This window comes from Haliotis rufescens, unplaced genomic scaffold (assembly GCF_023055435.1).
Source record: "Haliotis rufescens isolate VD_foot unplaced genomic scaffold, xgHalRufe1.0.p SCAF_51, whole genome shotgun sequence".
Lineage (NCBI taxonomy): Eukaryota > Metazoa > Mollusca > Gastropoda > Lepetellida > Haliotidae > Haliotis > Haliotis rufescens.
In genome coordinates, this window is record NW_025964235.1 from 2465647 (window position 1) to 2483671 (window position 18025).

The 18025-nt window shown below is 43.8% G+C and overlaps 1 protein-coding gene across 1 annotated transcript; it reads left to right on the forward strand.

Moving 5' to 3' along the window:
* Positions 1–6021: 6021 nt before the first annotated feature.
* On the forward strand, positions 6022–17973 carry LOC124127359 (ribosome-releasing factor 2, mitochondrial-like). The gene is made up of 9 exons (XM_046490757.2): positions 6022–6391; positions 6626–6754; positions 7333–7413; positions 8854–9650; positions 9896–10174; positions 10844–10977; positions 11168–11385; positions 16193–16359; positions 17408–17973. Exons 1-9 carry the CDS (start codon positions 6160–6162, stop codon positions 17675–17677), a joined length of 2307 nt encoding a protein of 768 aa, XP_046346713.2. The 5' UTR covers positions 6022–6159; the 3' UTR covers positions 17678–17973.
* Positions 17974–18025: the final 52 nt, after the last annotated feature.

An 18025-nucleotide genomic window follows, 5' to 3' on the forward strand; every position in this document is an offset into this window, starting at 1 on the left:
GGCGGTAGTAGATCCAATACTAAGCAGTTCATGAAATGATGACCTAGAGTTGTTGAGGGTTGACAATCTTCAGGCTATCAGTACACTGGCGTGTGATGTTTCTCATAGTGTAAGGTTATCTAAATATTATCTAACCTGGAATCCAACAGTTTCTCAAACAATGTCACACGGTGTTTGCAAATAAAAATAAGCTGCATGTGTTTTGTTCACAGAAAGACTGGGTCTGAAGCCGAAATGACAGCTCGTCAGCGCATAGACTTACATTTAGTCTATGAAATCTTATATTAAATAAATGTTTCTACAAATTTGTGAATTTCCCGCCACAAATCACAGGATCTTGATCACACTTTTGACAAATATAAATCGGGAATGGTCCTGTCAAGGACGGCAGCAAAAATCCTGAATTTGTGACAGCCCTTACAACAAGCATGGGTTGCTGGACACCATATCTGACCCGACTCCCCACGTGGAGATGCTTGTAAGATCTCTGCAGATGCTGTGAGCCTAGATGGTATAGTGAGGTCCCGTGATGGTATAGTGAGGACATGTGATGGTATAGTGAGGACATGTGATAGTATAGTGAGGACATGTGATGGTAAAGTGAGGACATGTGAGGGTATAGTGAGGACATGTGATGGTATAGTGAGGACATGTGATGGTATAGTGAGGACATGTGATAGTATAGTGAGGACATGTGATGGTAAAGTGAGGACATGTGAGGGTATAGTGAGGATCCGTGGTGGTATAGTGAGGACATGTGATGGTATAGTGAGGACATGTTAGGGTATAGTGAGGACATGTGATGGTAAAGTGAGGACATGTGATGGTAGTGAGGACATGTGAGGGTATAGTGAGGACCCGTGGTGGTATGATGAGGACAGGTGATGGTATAGTGAGGACATGTGAGGGTATAGTGAGGACATGTGATGGTAGTGAGGACATGTGATGGTATAGTGAGGACCCGTGGTGGTATGATGACAGGTGATGGTATAGTGAGGACATGTGAGGGTATAGTGAGGACATGTGAGGGTATAGTGAGGACATGTGATGCTATAGTGAGGACATGTAAGGGTATAGTGAGGACACGTGATGCTATAGTGAGGACATGTGAGGATATAGTGAGGACCCGTGGTGGTATGATGAGGACATGTGATTGTATAGTGAGGACATGTGAGGGTATAGTGAGGACATGTGATGCTATAGTGAGGACTTGTGAGGATATAGTGAGGGTGGTGGTATGATGAGGACATGTGATGGTATAGTGAGGACATGTGATGGTATAGTGAGGACATGAGATGGTATAGTGAGGACATGTGATAGTATAATGAGGACATGTGATGGTATAGTGAGGACATGTGAGGGTATAGTGAGGACATGTGATGGTATAGTGAGGACATGTGAGGGTATAGTGAGGACATGTGATGGTATAGTGAGGACATGTGATATTATAGTGAGGACATGTGATAGCATAGTGAGGACCCGTGATGGTATAGTGAGGACATGTACGGGTATAGTGAGGACCCGTGATGGTATAGTGAGGACATGTGAGGGTATAGTGAGGACATGTGATGGTATAGTGAGGACATGTGAGGGTATAGTGATGACATGTGATGGTATAGTGAGGACATGTGATAGTATAATGAGGACATGTGAGGGTATAGTGAGGACATGTGATGGTATAGTGAGGACATGTGAGGGTATAGTGAGGACATGTGATGGTATAGTGAGGACATGTGAGGGTATAGTGATGACATGTGATTGTATAGTGAGGACATGTGATAGTATAATGAGGACATGTGAGGGTATAGTGAGGACCCGTGATGGTATAGTGAGGACATGTGAGGGTATAGTGAGGACATGTGATGGTATAGTGAGGACATGTGAGGGTATATTGATGACATGTGAGGGTATAGTGAGGACATGTGATAGTATAATGAGGACATGTGAGGGTATAGTGAGGACATGTGAGGGTATAGTGAGGACATGTGAGGGTATAGTGATGACATGTGAGGATATAGTGAGGACATGTGAGGGTATAGTGAGGACACGTGAGGGTATAGTGAGGACATGTGAGGGTATAGTGATGACATGTGATTGTATAGTGAGGACATGTGATAGTATAATGAGGACATGTGAGGGTATAGTGAGGACATGTGATGGTATAGTGAGGACATACGTGGGTACTGATCGTTAAGGAAAACTTGTTAAATGGTGTACGTAAAGAATTTATATACTATTTGCTGATGATATTTACAATTAAGAGTCCTCAAGACATTGGCATTTGAATAAGGTTCGGATTGACATCTATGAAGAAAGCTTTGGTTCCCCTGACATTAGGTGACGTGTGCATATGTACCGTTCCGTGCATCGTATCGCAACACAGTGTGTAATAACTAGGAATGTGTATAACACCTCGGCCATATTGGAACATCCGGACGAGTTCCGTAACCGTCAGGAATAAGCTGGAAGGATACCACTCACCAGGGCAGAGTGTGTTACTGTGACCCTCCAACAGTGAGTGAGTGGGTATTGGCAGAGACCATATAATAGAGGGGTCTCTGGTATTGGTTTGTTTTTTGTTTAACGCCGCACTCAGCTATATTCCAGCTATATGACGGCGGTCTGTAAATAATCGAGTCTGAACCAGACAATCCAGTGATTGTCATCATGAGCATCAATCCTCGCAATTGGGATACAATGACATGCATCAACCAAGTCAGCGAGTGAGTGAGTGAGTGAGTCAATGTCACTCTGTCAGTTAGCTTAAATGCCACTTTGGACTGTATTCCAGTTATATCGCGGCGTGTCAGCTTATTTGGGAGGAAAGCCCGAAGTGATGCAGGTCTCATACGTTTACCACTTTGGTGAAACCCACGAGCACGGGTATGGTGCTGACAAATCTAGAAACATTATCGGGGCGAACCGGGATTCGAACCCACGATGATAGGCACAGCGAATTGCGGCGCCTTCGACGACTGGGCCACCCATGCCTCTTGCAGCCCAAACATGTCGTGCTGACGTGCGTAATTCAGAAAACAGACAAGCATGTCTGCATAATGAGGCTCGAATCATCGTCTCTGTGCAAATCAAATCATGAAACTGTATCTCCACTTGTATCACAGATATACGTGTTTAGTCAAAAGGTGTTCATTACATTGCCGACATACGTGTTTAGTTATAACGTGTTCATTACACTGCCGACATACATGTTTAGTTATAACGTGTTCATTACACTGCCGACATACGTGTTTAGTTATACCGTGTTCATTACATTGCCGACATACGTGTTTAGTTATAACGTGTTCATTACATTGCCGACATACGTGTTTAGTTATAACGTGTTCATTACATTGCCGACATACGTGTTTAGTTATAACGTGTTCATTACATTGCCGACATACGTGTTTAGTTATAACGTGTTCATTACATTGCCGACATACGTGTTTAGTTATAACGTGTTCATTACATTGCCGACATACGTGTTTAGTTATAACGTGTTCATTACATTGCCGACATACGTGTTTAGTTATAACGTGTTCATTACATTGCCGACATACGTGTTTAGTTATAACGTGTTCATTACATTGCCGACATACGTGTTTAGTTATAACGTGTTCATTACATTACCGACATACGTGTTTAGTTATAACGTGTTCATTACATTGCCGACATACGTGTTTAGTTATAACGTGTTCATTACATTGCCGACATACGTGTTTAGTTATAACGTGTTCATTACATTGCCGACATACGTGTTTAGTTATAACGTGTTCATTACATTGCCGACATACGTGTTTAGTTATAACGTGTTCATTACATTGCCGACATACGTGTTTATAGTTATAACGTGTCCATTACATTGCCGACATACGTGTTTAGTTATAACGTGTTCATTACATTGCCGACATACGTGTTTAGTTATAACGTGTTCATTACATTGCCGACATACGTGTTTATTTATAACGTGTTCATTACATTGCCGACATACGTGTTTAGTTATGACGTGTTCATTACATTGCCGACATACGTGTTTAGTTATAACGTGTCCATTACATTACCGACATACGTGTTTAGTTATAACGTGTCCATTACATTGCCGACATACGTGTTTAGTTATAACGTGTCCATTACATTGCCGACATACGTGTTTAGTTATAACGTGTTCATTACATTGCCGACATATGTGTTTAGTTATAACGTGTTCATTACATTGCCGACATACGTGTTTAGTTATAACGTGTTCATTACACTGCCGACATACGTGTTTAGTTATACCATGTTCATTACATTGCCGACATACGTGTTTAGTTATAACGTGTTCATTACACTGCCGACATACGTGTTTAGTTATAACGTGTTCATTACATTGCCGACATACGTGTTTAGTTATAACGTGTCCATTACATTACCGACATACGTGTTTAGTTATAACGTGTCCATTACATTGCCGACATACGTGTTTAGTTATAACGTGTCCATTACATTGCCGACATACGTGTTTAGTTATAACGTGTTCATTACATTGCCGACATATGTGTTTAGTTATAACGTGTTCATTACATTGCCGACATACGTGTTTAGTTATAACGTGTTCATTACACTGCCGACATACGTGTTTAGTTATACCATGTTCATTACATTGCCGACATACGTGTTTAGTTATAACGTGTTCATTACACTGCCGACATACGTGTTTAGTTATAACGTGTTCATTACATTGCCGACATACGTGTTTAGTTATAACGTGTTCATTACACTGCCGACATACGTGTTTAGTTATAACGTGTTCATTACATTGCCGACATACGTGTTTAGTTATAACGTGTTCATTACACTGCCGACATACGTGTTTAGTTATAACGTGTTCATTACATTGCCGACATACGTGTTTAGTTATAACGTGTTCATTAAATTGCCGACATACGTGTTTAGTTATAACGTGTTCATTACATTGCCGACATACGTGTTTAGTTATAACGTGTTCATTACATTGCCGACATACGTGTTTAGTTATAACGTGTTCATTACATTGCCGACATACGTGTTTAGTTATAACGTGTTCATTACATTGCCGACATACGTGTTTAGTTATAACGTGTTCATTACATTGCCGACATACGTGTTTAGTTATAACGTGTTCATTACATTGCCGACATACGTGTTTAGTTATAACGTGTTCATTACATTGCCGACATACGTGTTTAGTTATAACGTGTCCATTACATTGCCGACATACGTGTTTAGTTATAACGTGTTCATTACACTGCCGACATACGTGTTTAGTTATAACGTGTTCATTACATTGCCGACATACGTGTTTAGTTATAACGTGTTCATTACATTGCCGACATACGTGTTTAGTTATAACGTGTTTATTACATTGCCGACATACGTGTTTAGTTATAACGTGTTTATTACATTGCCGACATACATGTTTAGTTATACCATGTTCATTACATTGCCGACATACGTGTTTAGTCAAAAGGTGTTCGTTGCATTGCAGATTTACGTGTTTATTCATTAAGGTGTTCGTTACATCGCAGACATGCATACGTGTCAAAAGGTGTTCGTTGCCTCGCAGATATACATGTTTAGTCTAGGTGTTCATTGCCTCGCAGATATACGTGTTTAGTTATAAGTTGTTCAATGGCATTGCATCGCAGACATACGTGTTTAGTCATAATTAAAATGTGTTCATTGGTGTTCACCCGATCCAGGTAATATGATCTATTACTTCTACATCTTTGTTAGCAACTGTGAAGTGCTAGTAGCCTAAAGGCGGCTGGGGTATAGGCCCCGAGCAACCTATATGTTTTATTGTAAGAGTGTGGGTGTGGGTTCGAATCCTGGATGGGTACTGGAATCTGTACTTTCGAAAGAAAGTGTTATCTCAAATTATAACATTTGTTACGCCGTGATATAGCTGGAATATTGCTGAGTGGGGCTTTAAACAACAAATAAACAAACCCAACTCAACATGCCTTGATTTCTGCCATTTCTCATTCCAACTTTTTCTATGAACCCAAGATGGCAGCCCCCATGAAAGCGGCATGATATGCAGGTTCAACATGATCGTACACAGTCACCATCCGTTAGCATAGCGACTTTCAGAATATGTTATGGAGAACATGATATGTAGCTGCTTGTTAAGTTTTAAACATGTTGCACAACATCAGGATGGTGGTGTTCTCTTCCTCGAGTTTGGCTGCAAGGGGGGCCCTGTTTGGGTTGCGGGGTCATGTCCCTCGGTCCGTCGTGCGGTGCTACCAAGCCGTGGACCACGATGACATGTCCAAGATCAGGAACATCGGAATCATGGCTCACATTGACGCGGGCAAAACAACTACAACGGAGAGGATGCTGTTCTATTCCGGATATTCGTCACACATAGGTAAAGTTGCATGTTGACGAATTATTCTTCAATCAGTCTTGAAAACTTGTTAGTATTGACTGTTGCATTGATGTGTCATTCAAAATGAATTTGTGACTGATATTTCCACAGAGTGTCACGCTTGTCATAACAAATCACTCAGTAAACAGAGTAGTTTGTTAACTGATATTTGATGAGCCTCAATTAAGTTTTAATCATGTCATTTGTTTCGTCTATACTTGTGGAACTGTTTAGGAAATGTGGACAGTGGAGACACCGTCATGGACTACATGGATCAGGAACGTGACCGCGGCATCACCATCACCTCTGCTGCCATCACGTTCCCCTGGCAACATCACCGCATCAACCTCATCGACACACCAGGTGGGTACCGGGCAGGATAGAACCAGTCTGACCGGTCAAGTATTTTTAAAGGGGCACTTATCTTGGGCTTCTTTGTGGCTATCTAACACTGCCCGCTAGGGCTCACTAGCTGACGTGAGTTGATTTGCTCGCTAACGCAACTGAGCGTGACGAGACTGGCCTACTGTTGTTAAGGATGGCGTAAATAAACATTGAGACACTATCTATCCTCATTTCTGAGACTTATTAGTTAGCCCTGATCTGTGAAGATTGCAATATTACAAAGGGCCCATGTTAATTAATTTCTTCAACCTAAAAACATGAAAAAAACAGTGGAAGCCCATCAGGTGTGGTTATTTGGAAAGATGGCGTGGATAATACGATTACTACTTCCTTGTGGTCATCCATGTTTCCTGGTATAACCCTACGCCTGTGTATTTGTTGTCTTTCACTCAATGCTCACTTAATGAATTTATGGGTCCAGGATGCAGCTTGTTGTTGTCTGGGGCAACAACGTTTCTATGTCAACATACACGTGGTCACTGGGTGGGGGTGTCGCATTACAGTCGATTTACAGTATGTCGGTGATGGTGTTGCAGGCCATGTGGACTTCACGGTGGAGGTGGAGAGGTCCCTGAGGGTGCTGGATGGAGCAGTTGCCATCTTGGATGCTTCAGCTGGTGAGTGTGCTGTTGTGGGAAGTAGTGCATGTGTGTTTGCATATGCATGCATGTGTGTGTCTGTGTGTGTGTGCATGTGTGTGTGCATGTGTGTGAATGTGTGTGTCTGTGTGCATGCATGAGTGTGTCTGTACATGTGTGTGTGCATGTGTGTGTCTGTGGGTGCATGTATGTGTGTTTGTGTGCATGCATGTGTGTCTGTACATGTGCAAGCTTGGGTCTGTGTGCATGCATGAGTGTGTCTGTACATGTGCGCATGCTTGTGTCTGTGTGCATGCATGTGTGTCTGTACGTGTGCATGCTTGTGTCTGTGTGCATGCATGTGTGTGTGCATGCATGTGTGTTTGTGTGCATGCATGTGTGTCTGTACGTGTGCATGCTTGTGTATGTGTGCATGCATGTGTGTCTGTACGTGTGTGTGTGCATGTGGGTGCATGTGTGTGTGCATGCGTGTGTGTTTGTGTGCATGCATGTGTGTCTGTACGTGTGCATGCTTGTGTCTGTGTGCATGCATGAGAGTGTCTGTATGTGTGCATGCTTGTGTCTGTGTGCATGCGTGTCTGTACGTGTGCATGCTTGTGTCTGTGTGCATGCATGAGTGTGTCTGTACGTGTGCATGCTTGTGTCTGTGTGCATGCATGTGTATGTGTGTGTGTGCAAGTGTGTGTCTGAGGGCGCATGTGTGTCTGTGTGAATGCAGAAGTGTGTCTGTACGTGTGCATGCTTGTGTCTGTGTGCATACATGTGTGTCTGTACGTGTGTGTGTGCATGTGTGTGCATGCATGTGTGTTTGTGTGCATGCATGCATGTGTGTTTCTATGTGTGTGCACATGTGTTTGTTTGTGTGCATGCATGTGTGTGTCTGTTTGTGTGCTTGCATGTGTGTCTGTTTGTGTGCATGCATGTTTGTGTCTGTGTGTCTACATGTGCATGCATGTGTTTGTCTGCGTGTGTGTGTGCATGCATGTGTGGTTCTGCGCATGAAGATACATGTGTGTGTGTGTCTGTGAAGTCACATGAGATGGAGCACTTGCCATCTTGGATGTTTCAGCTGTTGAGTGTGCTGTTGTTGGAAGTATAGCATGTGTGTTTGCATGTGCATGCATGTGTGTGTCTGTGTGTGTGTGCATATGTGTGTCTGTGCATGCATGTGTGTGTCTAGGTGTGTTTGTGCACATGTGTTTGCTCGTGTGCATGCATGTGTGTGTCTGTTTGTGTGCTTGCATGTGTGTGTCTGTGTGTCTACATGTGCATGCATGTGTTTGTCTGCGTGTGTGGGTGTGCATGCATGTGTGTGTCTGTGCATGAACATACATGTGTGTGTGTGTCTGTGTGTGAACATGTATGTGTGTGTACAAACAAGAGAAACAAGTGAAGTCACATGAGTCAGTTCCCAGTTGATGTTTCTGCATGTAGCCACCTGTTATCTCCTCTTGACAGGAGTGGAGGCCCAGACCGTGACCGTGTGGAGACAAGCGGACCGCTACCACCTCCCGAGGATGGTGTACCTGAACAAGATGGACAAGCGTGGTGCCGACCTACACCTGTGTCTCAACTCACTCACTCACAAACTGAAGGTGCAGCCCATGGTGCTGCAGTTGCCGCTGGGGGCGGAGCGAGGCTTCCATGGGGTCATTGACCTGGTCAGTATGGAGAGGCAGGTTTGGGACACTAGCACATGTCCCGATGGTGCTGTGTATGAACAAAGCCCACTCCCTGAGTCAGATCCCCTGTACGAAACTGCTCTGAATGAGAGAAACAATTTGATTGGTCAGCTTGCTGATTTTGATGACAGGCTGGCAGAACTTGTTCTGTCTGATGACATAACGAACATTCCCCAGTCTGTGCTGCATAATGCCATCAAACTTTGCACGGTGAAGCAGCATTTGGTTCCGGTGCTGTGTGGAGCCTCCTTCAAGAACAAGGGAGTGCAGCCTCTCCTGGATGCCATCATCCGCTACCTGCCCAGTCCCATGGAGGTCAGCTATGGGTTTGCTGAGCACTATGGAAGTGACCTCTGTGCTCTCGCTTTTAAGGTCATTCATGAGAAACAGCGAGGTCCCCTGACGTTTCTTCGAATGTATTCAGGGATGATGAAGAGTGGGGAGTCTGTGTACAACATCAACCGTGGTGTGACGGAGAAGACGAGCCGACTGCTGCAAGTGTATGCCAACGACTTCCATGACATGTCCACAGCATCGGCTGGCAACATCGTCCTGGTGGCAGGACTCAAGCAGGTGCCCCTCTTTACTTGACTTGTCTGTTGTCGGTGACCCCACTATGAAGGTGACACTGGTACATGTATGTGTTGTTCTGATGATGAATGAGCAGATCAGTAGGTCCACACTTAACTGTAGTTTTGTAGTGATAGATGACCGAGGAAGTGGTCACCTGGAAGACTTCATGTAATTATTGTAAAGCTTTGTGAGCATGTTCAGGGACAGGGAATATTAAATCAAGTTGCGCGTTTCGTTCCCCACAGACGTACACCGGAGACACCATCACCAACACACAGAAGACGGCCAACGCTGCAGCACGGACATACAGGGCACACAGACACAAGGCGGGGCTGACTGATGCATCCAACAGCAATAGTGAAGGGGACGACCACCTGGATGGGGACAGTGGGCTGCCTGTGCTGGCAGGGCTCGATATTCCTGATCCTGTCTTCTTCTGCTCCATCGAACCCCCAACAATGGCAGCTCAGAGACAGCTGGACATGGCCTTGGATTGCCTTCAGAAAGAGGACCCAAGTTTGAAGGTATAGGGTTACCATGGTGACAGAGGGGGTAAGGGAGGACCTACCTGTGTGTTGTATACATGACCTGTGTATTATACATGCCCTGTGTGTTCTATACATGACCTCTCTTTTGTTTACATGACCTGTGTGTTGTATACATGCCCTGTGTTCTATACATGATCTGTGTTGTATACATGACCTCTGTGTTGTATACATGACCTCTGTGTTGTATACATGGCATGTTAATGTGAATTCTATACATGACCTGTGTTCTATACATGACCTCTGTGTTGTATACATGACCTCTGTGTTGTATACATGACCTCTGTGTTGTATACATGGCATGTTAATGTGAATTCTATACATGACCTGTGTTCTATACATGACCTCTGTGTTGTATACATGACCTCTGTGTTGTATACATGGCATGTTAATCTGAATTCTATACATGACCTGTGTTCTATACATGACCTCTGTGTTGTATACATGACCTCTGTGTTGTATACATGGCATGTTAATGTGAATTCTATACATGACCTGTGTTCTATACATGACCTCTGTGTTGTATACATGACCTCTGTGTTGTATACATGGCATGTTAATGTGAATTCTATACACGACCTGTGTTCTATACATGACCTGTGTGTTGTATACATGGCCTGTGTTGTAAACATGGCCTGTGTGTTGCAGGTTGAGTTAAATCAGGAAACAGGGCAGACTATTCTGTTGGGGATGGGGGAACTTCATCTTGACATCATCCGGTCCCGCATCCTCAAGGAGTACCGCGTTGAGGCCGAGATTGGACCCCTCCAGGTCGCGTACAGGTCGGTGTCATCCATCTAGAGTTCCTGGTGTGAATGTAGCTTGTGTGCCATGTGATATAGTCATGCCTGATAAACTGCAGTATGAATATATGCTTTACGTTTTCAGTGTTTAAAACTATGTATGAAAGTCAATGGGTCTTGTAATAACGTTAAAATGTGTATAATAAAGATATTAGTTTGTGTTCCTCAGAGAGACATTATCAGTGGAGGCTGAGGTTGAGGACACCCTTGACAGAACTGTGGGGGAGCGACGCCACCAGGTGTTCATGAAACTGTCCGTGCACCCAGACATCGACACCCAGGACTTTAAACACGTGGAGCTGGTGTCGTTCAGGGACCATCACTTTCAGCCGAAGCGCCCCCAGTTGAAGGCTGTGGAGAGTGGCATCAGATCCTCACTACAGAACGGTAGGGTGTATGTTGGGTCTTTGCTCTCTGAATTAGCCACTCTACAAGTTGATGTGGGCCACCACAAATATTTGTATAGGTGACCTTTTGATAATGTTTAGGTTCATGATGGTAAGAGCACTCTTATCTAGCACTGGTATCTAGCCTTAACGTATTGTACTTACACCTAATGTTGCCTATTGATGTGTATTAAAGAAGTTATCAATTATTGTTTGGGAATAGTCTAGAATATAAGTTTTGTCAAGAGATTTAGATGTAGAACAAGTTGCTATAATATCTGATTGGTGACGCCTCCGTGGTCTAGTAGAGCGTCTGCCCCTGAGTGTGGAAAGTCGGTGGTGTGATCCCAGTCTGCATCATTAAGATGTTAAAAATGGTACTTGTTGTAACCCTGCCTGGCCCTCAGCATTAAGTGGATAAAACAAGGTCTTGTCGGCTAGGAGTCAGTATATAGTCCAGTCAAAATATGACAAAAAGGGGGTCAACCCAAAACAAATTGCAACAGAAACCATTTTACCTGCATATAACCTGCAATTGCTCACTTAACAACATATCAAAAGTTTACCTAAATCGGAGTAGTGGAACAGTGCCTAATTTGCATATGTTCAAAATGGCCACCATTCAAACTAATTTTGCTGGGTTTTGGCTATATCTCGGGACCTAGGATAGGTAGAGATTTAATTCTGGTGTCTGTCTACACCCATATTTTGGGGGTTAAAGAATTTGATCATAACAGTATTTACATTATTGACTCATTTCTTAGTGTCTAATTTGCATAAATTCAAAATGGCGGACATTTTGAAACCATTTTTTGACGATATCTCGGGATCTGAGCCTGGTAGAGACCTAATTCTGGTGTCTGTACCAATGTTATTTGGTCAAGGAATGTAATTATAACAGTATTTACATTATTGAATCATTTCTTCATGCCAAAGTGAGATCAATGGTCTGATGGTCTGCAGTCACTATGACATGGAAAGTTACAAGATCATCTTGCTGAGGATGCATGTGGAAATGTTGATCTCATGTGGAGCATAGCTTTGCCTCTCCGATCACCTCGCCCCCTCTGGTCAGGGGTGATGCAGTTGGTGCATAAGGGTGAGCTTCCAGGGAAATCATCCATACAATTTCTGCCGATGATTGACATGGAACCAACTGTCATGACCTGTTTGTACTCTTTGTTACTTCACATGCCAGGCAGTACAATGTCACACCAATTCTAACATTTGAAAGCTCTGATAATTCAAGAAAGTGTCCCCAAGAACAGCGAGATAAAGGACATTGTACTTAGAATGGGTGGCTTTCACACAGAAATGAGCTTTGTGAGTGCAATAGGACATCTTATGGTAGACTCAGGTCTGAAAGAATTGCTAGAGGGCATATATGCAAGCAACACAGTCGTGCACATATTAAGTGGTAAAGCGATTTCTAGGGCTGTACGTGCACACCTACTTGTAGTTGGAGCCCTTCATGCTATGCTAGTATCTCATGCATTAAGCATTCCATCTGTGTGTTACAACAGCCCAGAAAGGCTCTGAAAACACAGATACATCTGCAGCAGAAGCACCGGGTGAAAGTCTCCTGGAATCTGTGCAAGTTACCACAGAGGCATCCAATGTGTCAATGCCAGATGGTATTGTTCATCAGGACAGTGATCAAGGAGATGGCACAGCAGATCAAGAATCAGAAGAAGGTAGTAGTGAGGCGCAGAACGTGCTGCAAATGCCGGTAGATGATTCTACAGGGTTTGATGAACAAGAAGGAAATACCTCGGATTCTTCACGTGAAACTGAAGATGTTGCAGGTGAAAATGCAACTTATGCACCAATGCCATATATCCCGATAACTGCTGGTAAACTCTATGATGACCTGATGGCTGGGCCTATTACCATCGAGAGTTTACAGGATTTTCAGGTGCTGCAAGACTTTAATCAACAACTTAAAGCAGCACTGCTATTATGTGGCTGCAGTATATAGACATGGTAGGCATCCTACAACAGTTCATCAAAGCTGAATGGACTGGTAATTGGAACATACATCTGAAGTCAATGAAAGATATGTTAACATATCTGGCAGCAGCTCCCCACCCAAACTACACTAAATCTGTTCCCATCTACTTGAGCAAGATGGAAAACCTTTAGAAACAGCATAAAAAAGTTTACCAGCACTTGCAAAATGGCTTCCATGTAGGTAGAAGGTCAGATAGATACTGGGCTGGGCTCTCTGAAGATTTACTTATTGAACAGGTACTGATGAGAAGTACTACTGGTGGCCTTACAAGAGGTCGTGGTATGACCGAGACACAGCGTTTAGTGTGGCTGTTATCATCTAATGCCAGTTCTGAGGTCAACTTGGCAATGCAGGAGTTCACATCGGTAAAGTACATGACCAGTGAGCAGCATGATGAGGGCCAGAGCATAAAGAGAAGAAGGACCAACACAAGGATATGTCCGAGGCAAGACAGTAGAAGGATATGTCCGAGGCAAGACAGAAGAAGGATATGTCCGAGGCAAGACAGAAGAAGGACATGGCAGACACAGAGGGCTCCTGAACTTCTTAACACCAAGAAACCCCTTTGATGAGAATCCAACTCTGCACAGTATTGTGACTGGTGTAACAGCTGATGACACTGTCGATGTGAACTCTGCACAGTATTGTGACTGGTGTAACAGCTGATGACACTGTTGATGTGAACTCTGCAAGAGAAGATCTTGCATGATATGGTTGGAAAACATGTTGCAGAATATACATTCAGAAGGAAGGATCAAGCTGTCACCTTGTCTGATAGCAGTGCAGTAAAAACAAAAGAGGGAATGGTTCAAATAGATCCCCAGCTGCTCTTTCAGAGACTTATAACATTTGGAACACGTCACAACAGCCTATCAGAAGCATTCCAATGTGAGTTATGTAGTTATGCGCCGGCGCTCTTCCAGAATAAGTGAACTCCACGCCTAGCAAAAAAGGTTCAACTTGCTAATGCAATTTGGAGTCTGATGCCTCCAGGAATGTCCATACCGCCTGGAGATGTGCAGTATGTCCAAGATGGAGGAGCTTTGCTTCACAGAATAAAATGGAGCCGAGGGTCAAAATATGATGAAATATGTGAGCAGTATGTCAGGTATGTGAATAGACACTATGGTAAGCCAGTCGTGGTATTTGATGGTTATCTCAGCGGTCCAAGCAACAAGGATACAACGCAACAGGGAAGAGCAGGACCACGTGTTGGAGCCCCTGTACAAGTCTCAGGGTCCATGGTCTTCAATGGAAAGAAGCAGGACTTTCTTTCCAACAAGGATAATAAGCTGAAGTTCATCATCTTGTTTGATGAACATCTATGACATCATGGATGTCGCACAGACCATGCTGGGGCAGATGCTGATCTACTAACTGTGCAGACTGCCATTGACACTGCTGAGAGAACAAGAAAGCCAATGGTTGTCGTTGCAGATGACAAAGATATCTTTGTTCTGCTCTGCTTCAACACTGAGCTCCCCCACAAAAAAATTGTACCTTAGACCCGAACCTCGCTATGGTGCAAAGAAGCAGCCAAGATGTTGGAACATAGCTGTTCTCAAAGCACTTTCACGGTGTTGGAAAGGGAGTTGCACTAAACCTGGTTCGCACTAACAAGCTGAGAGATTTGGAAATCCAAACAACACCACGGCAGATATTATAGTTGCAGGAGAGAAAGCACTAGTTACCTTGTACAAAGGCAAGCCTGATGATAAATTGGATTTTCTTTGCCTCCAGCAATTCCAGCAGAAAGTCAGCAGTTGTGCAACATGTGTGAAACCAGAAGTCCTTCCTCAGCAGCAGCTAATTGTCACACTATGCGGGTCTACTTGCAAGTACAGCAGTGGGGGAATTTCAAAATGGTCGGCATTTTTAATTTCTGCAAATTAGGCACTAAGACATTACCAAACTATTAAAATACTGTTATAATTGAATTCTTTGACTCCCAAAACATGGGTGTATACACCAGAATTAAATCTCTACTAGTCTTAGATCCCGAGATATAGGCAAACCCTAGCACAATTAGTTTGAATGGTGGCCATTTTGAATTTATTCAAATTAGGCACTGTTCCACTGCTCCAATCTTGGTAAACTTTTGATATGATGTTTTATGAGTTAATCCAAGTTATATGCAGGTAAAATGGTTGCAATTTGTTTTGGGTCAAATCCTATTTTGACTGGGCTAATACTGTGTCAGGGTAGGTTATCCTTGCTGGGCCAGTAAACTAGCAGCCACACACACTATACAGGGGCAGTGATCTTGAAGGACAAACCCCATTTCACCTCGCCTATCTGATTGGCACCTAATAATGAACTTTAGGATTTAAGTTATTCAGTTTAAGCATTCACATCAGTTATATTCAAAACTCTAAATTTTCATTTGTAAACTCAAAGGGCAACAGCTGCAGATGAAGGGATGTTTGAGTGATGTCCCCGTCCCCCCCTGTAATTATAAAATACATCTCTGTTGTGATGACACACGGACCCCTGAAGACCTGTGTTAGAATGGGTCTTAAGCAATCCATGCTTGCCATAATAGGCTTGTCGTAAGAGGCGACTAACAGGATCAGGTGGTCAGACTCACTGACTTGGTTGCTGCATGTCGTATCCCAAATGCGTAGAATGAGGCTCATGATGTCAATCACCAGATTGTCTGGTCCAGACTTCATTATTTAGACCGCTGTCATATAGCTGGAATATGGTTGAGTGTGGCTTTAAGCAACAAACAAACAAACAAAATGTGATGCCACACATCGGGGTGTACGGAATGTACTGCAGCAGTCTGTCCCGGCAGGTCCTGTACTCAACTGTCCTGTGATCCACGTCCGGGTCCGGCTCCACAGCCTCCAGGTCCGCCCGGGCACGTCCCTGGCAATGGTGTCGGCCTGTGCAGCACAGTGTGTGAGCAAGGCCCTCCGGGATGCAGATGCAGCACTCCTGGAGCCCATGATGAAGTTACAGGTGAGTCTGACGAGGCATTGGTGAAACTCGTGGTATGAGTGATGGAGTTGTATGAGAGATGGAGTTGTTTGAGAGATGGAGTTGTATGAGAGATGGAGTGGTATGAGAGATGGAGTTGTATGAGTGATTGAGTGGTATGAGAGATGGAGTTGTATGAGTGATTGAGTTGTATGAGAGATGGAGTTGTTTGAGAGATGGAGTTGTATGAGTGATTGAGTGGTATGAGAGATGGAGTTGTTTGAGAGATGGAGTTGTATGAGAGATGGAGTGGTATGAGAGATGGAGTTGTATGAGTGATTGAGTGGTATGAGAGATGGAGTTGTATGAGTGATTGAGTTGTATGAGAGATGGAGTGGTATGAGAGATGGAGTTGTATGAGTGATTGAGTGGTATGAGAGATGGAGTTGTTTGAGAGATGGAGTGGTATGACTGATGGAGTGGTATGAGAGATGGAGTTGTATGAGTGATTGAGTGGTATGAGAGATGGAGTTGTATGAGAGATGGAGTGGTATGACTGATGGAGTGGTATGACTGATGGAGTGGTATGAGAGATGGAGTTGTATGAGTGATTGAGTGGTATGAGAGATGGAGTTGTATGAGAGATGGAGTGGTATGACTGATGGAGTGGTATGAGTGACGGAGTGGTATGAGTGACGGAGTGGAGTGGTACGAGTGATGGAGAGGTATGAGTGATGGAGAGGTATGAGTGATGGCGTGGTATGAGAGATGGAGTGGTATGAGTGATGGAGTGGTATGAGTGATGGAGTGGTATGATTGATGGAGTGGAGTGGTATGAGTGATGGAGAGGTATGAGTGATGGCGTGGTATGAGAGATGGAGTGGTATGAGTGATGTCATGGTATGATTGATGGAGTCAGTGGAGTGGTATGAGTGATGGAGAGGTACATGTGATGGAGAGGTATGAGTGGTGTATGTGATGGTGTGGTGTATGTGATGGTGTGGTGTATGTGATGGAGTGGTATATGTGATGGAGTGGTGTATGTGACTGAGTGGTATTAGTGATGGAGTGGTATGTTTGACTGTTGCAGATCTCTATGGATGAGGATCACCTTCACTCTGTGTTGTCTGACCTGGCACAGCGCAGGAGCCACATCGAGAGCATCGCCCCCCGGGATGATGTGAGGGTGGTGGAGACAATGACACCGCTAGCTGAGCTGATGGGGTACTCCACAGACATAAGAACCATCACCTCTGGTACGGCCATGGTGTCCATGGAGTTTTCTCACTATGAACTGATGTCTGTGCAGCAGCAGAACAAGGCCATAGAGAAGGTGCTAGGTTTTGTGCCAAATAGATGACCTGGTCTGATGCAGGGGCGTTGTGAAGGATGTCAGTTATGTTGTTAAAAATTGTTGGTTTGATAAGTGTGGATGTGTGAATATTGAATCCTCTTAATGTTAGGGTTACATGTCACAGGATTGTAGAGATAGTGCAGTAGTGGCTGGTCTGAGTCTGTTCTGAGTCTGGTCCTGGTTCTACATTCAGGTCTGGGGCCAGTCCAGCAGAGCTGTGTGATATTGCCGAGCCATTTACATTTGTACATCAAACTATCAAACTAGGAATATTCTAGATTGCAATAAACTGGTACATATTTTTCCCTTTGTTTCTTGTTTCCTCAGATGTGTTCTCATTCTGGCCTGATGTTT

Coding starts and splice junctions, on each gene's coding strand:
- LOC124127359 (XM_046490757.2), top strand. CDS start 6,160: ATGTTGCACAACATCAGGATGGTGGTGTTCTCTTCCTCGAGTTTGGCT. Junction 6,392..6,625: donor CGGATATTCGTCACACATAG/GTAAAGTTGCAT, acceptor GGAACTGTTTAG/GAAATGTGGACAGTGGAGAC. Junction 10,175..10,843: donor AAGAGGACCCAAGTTTGAAG/GTATAGGGTTAC, acceptor TGTGTGTTGCAG/GTTGAGTTAAATCAGGAAAC.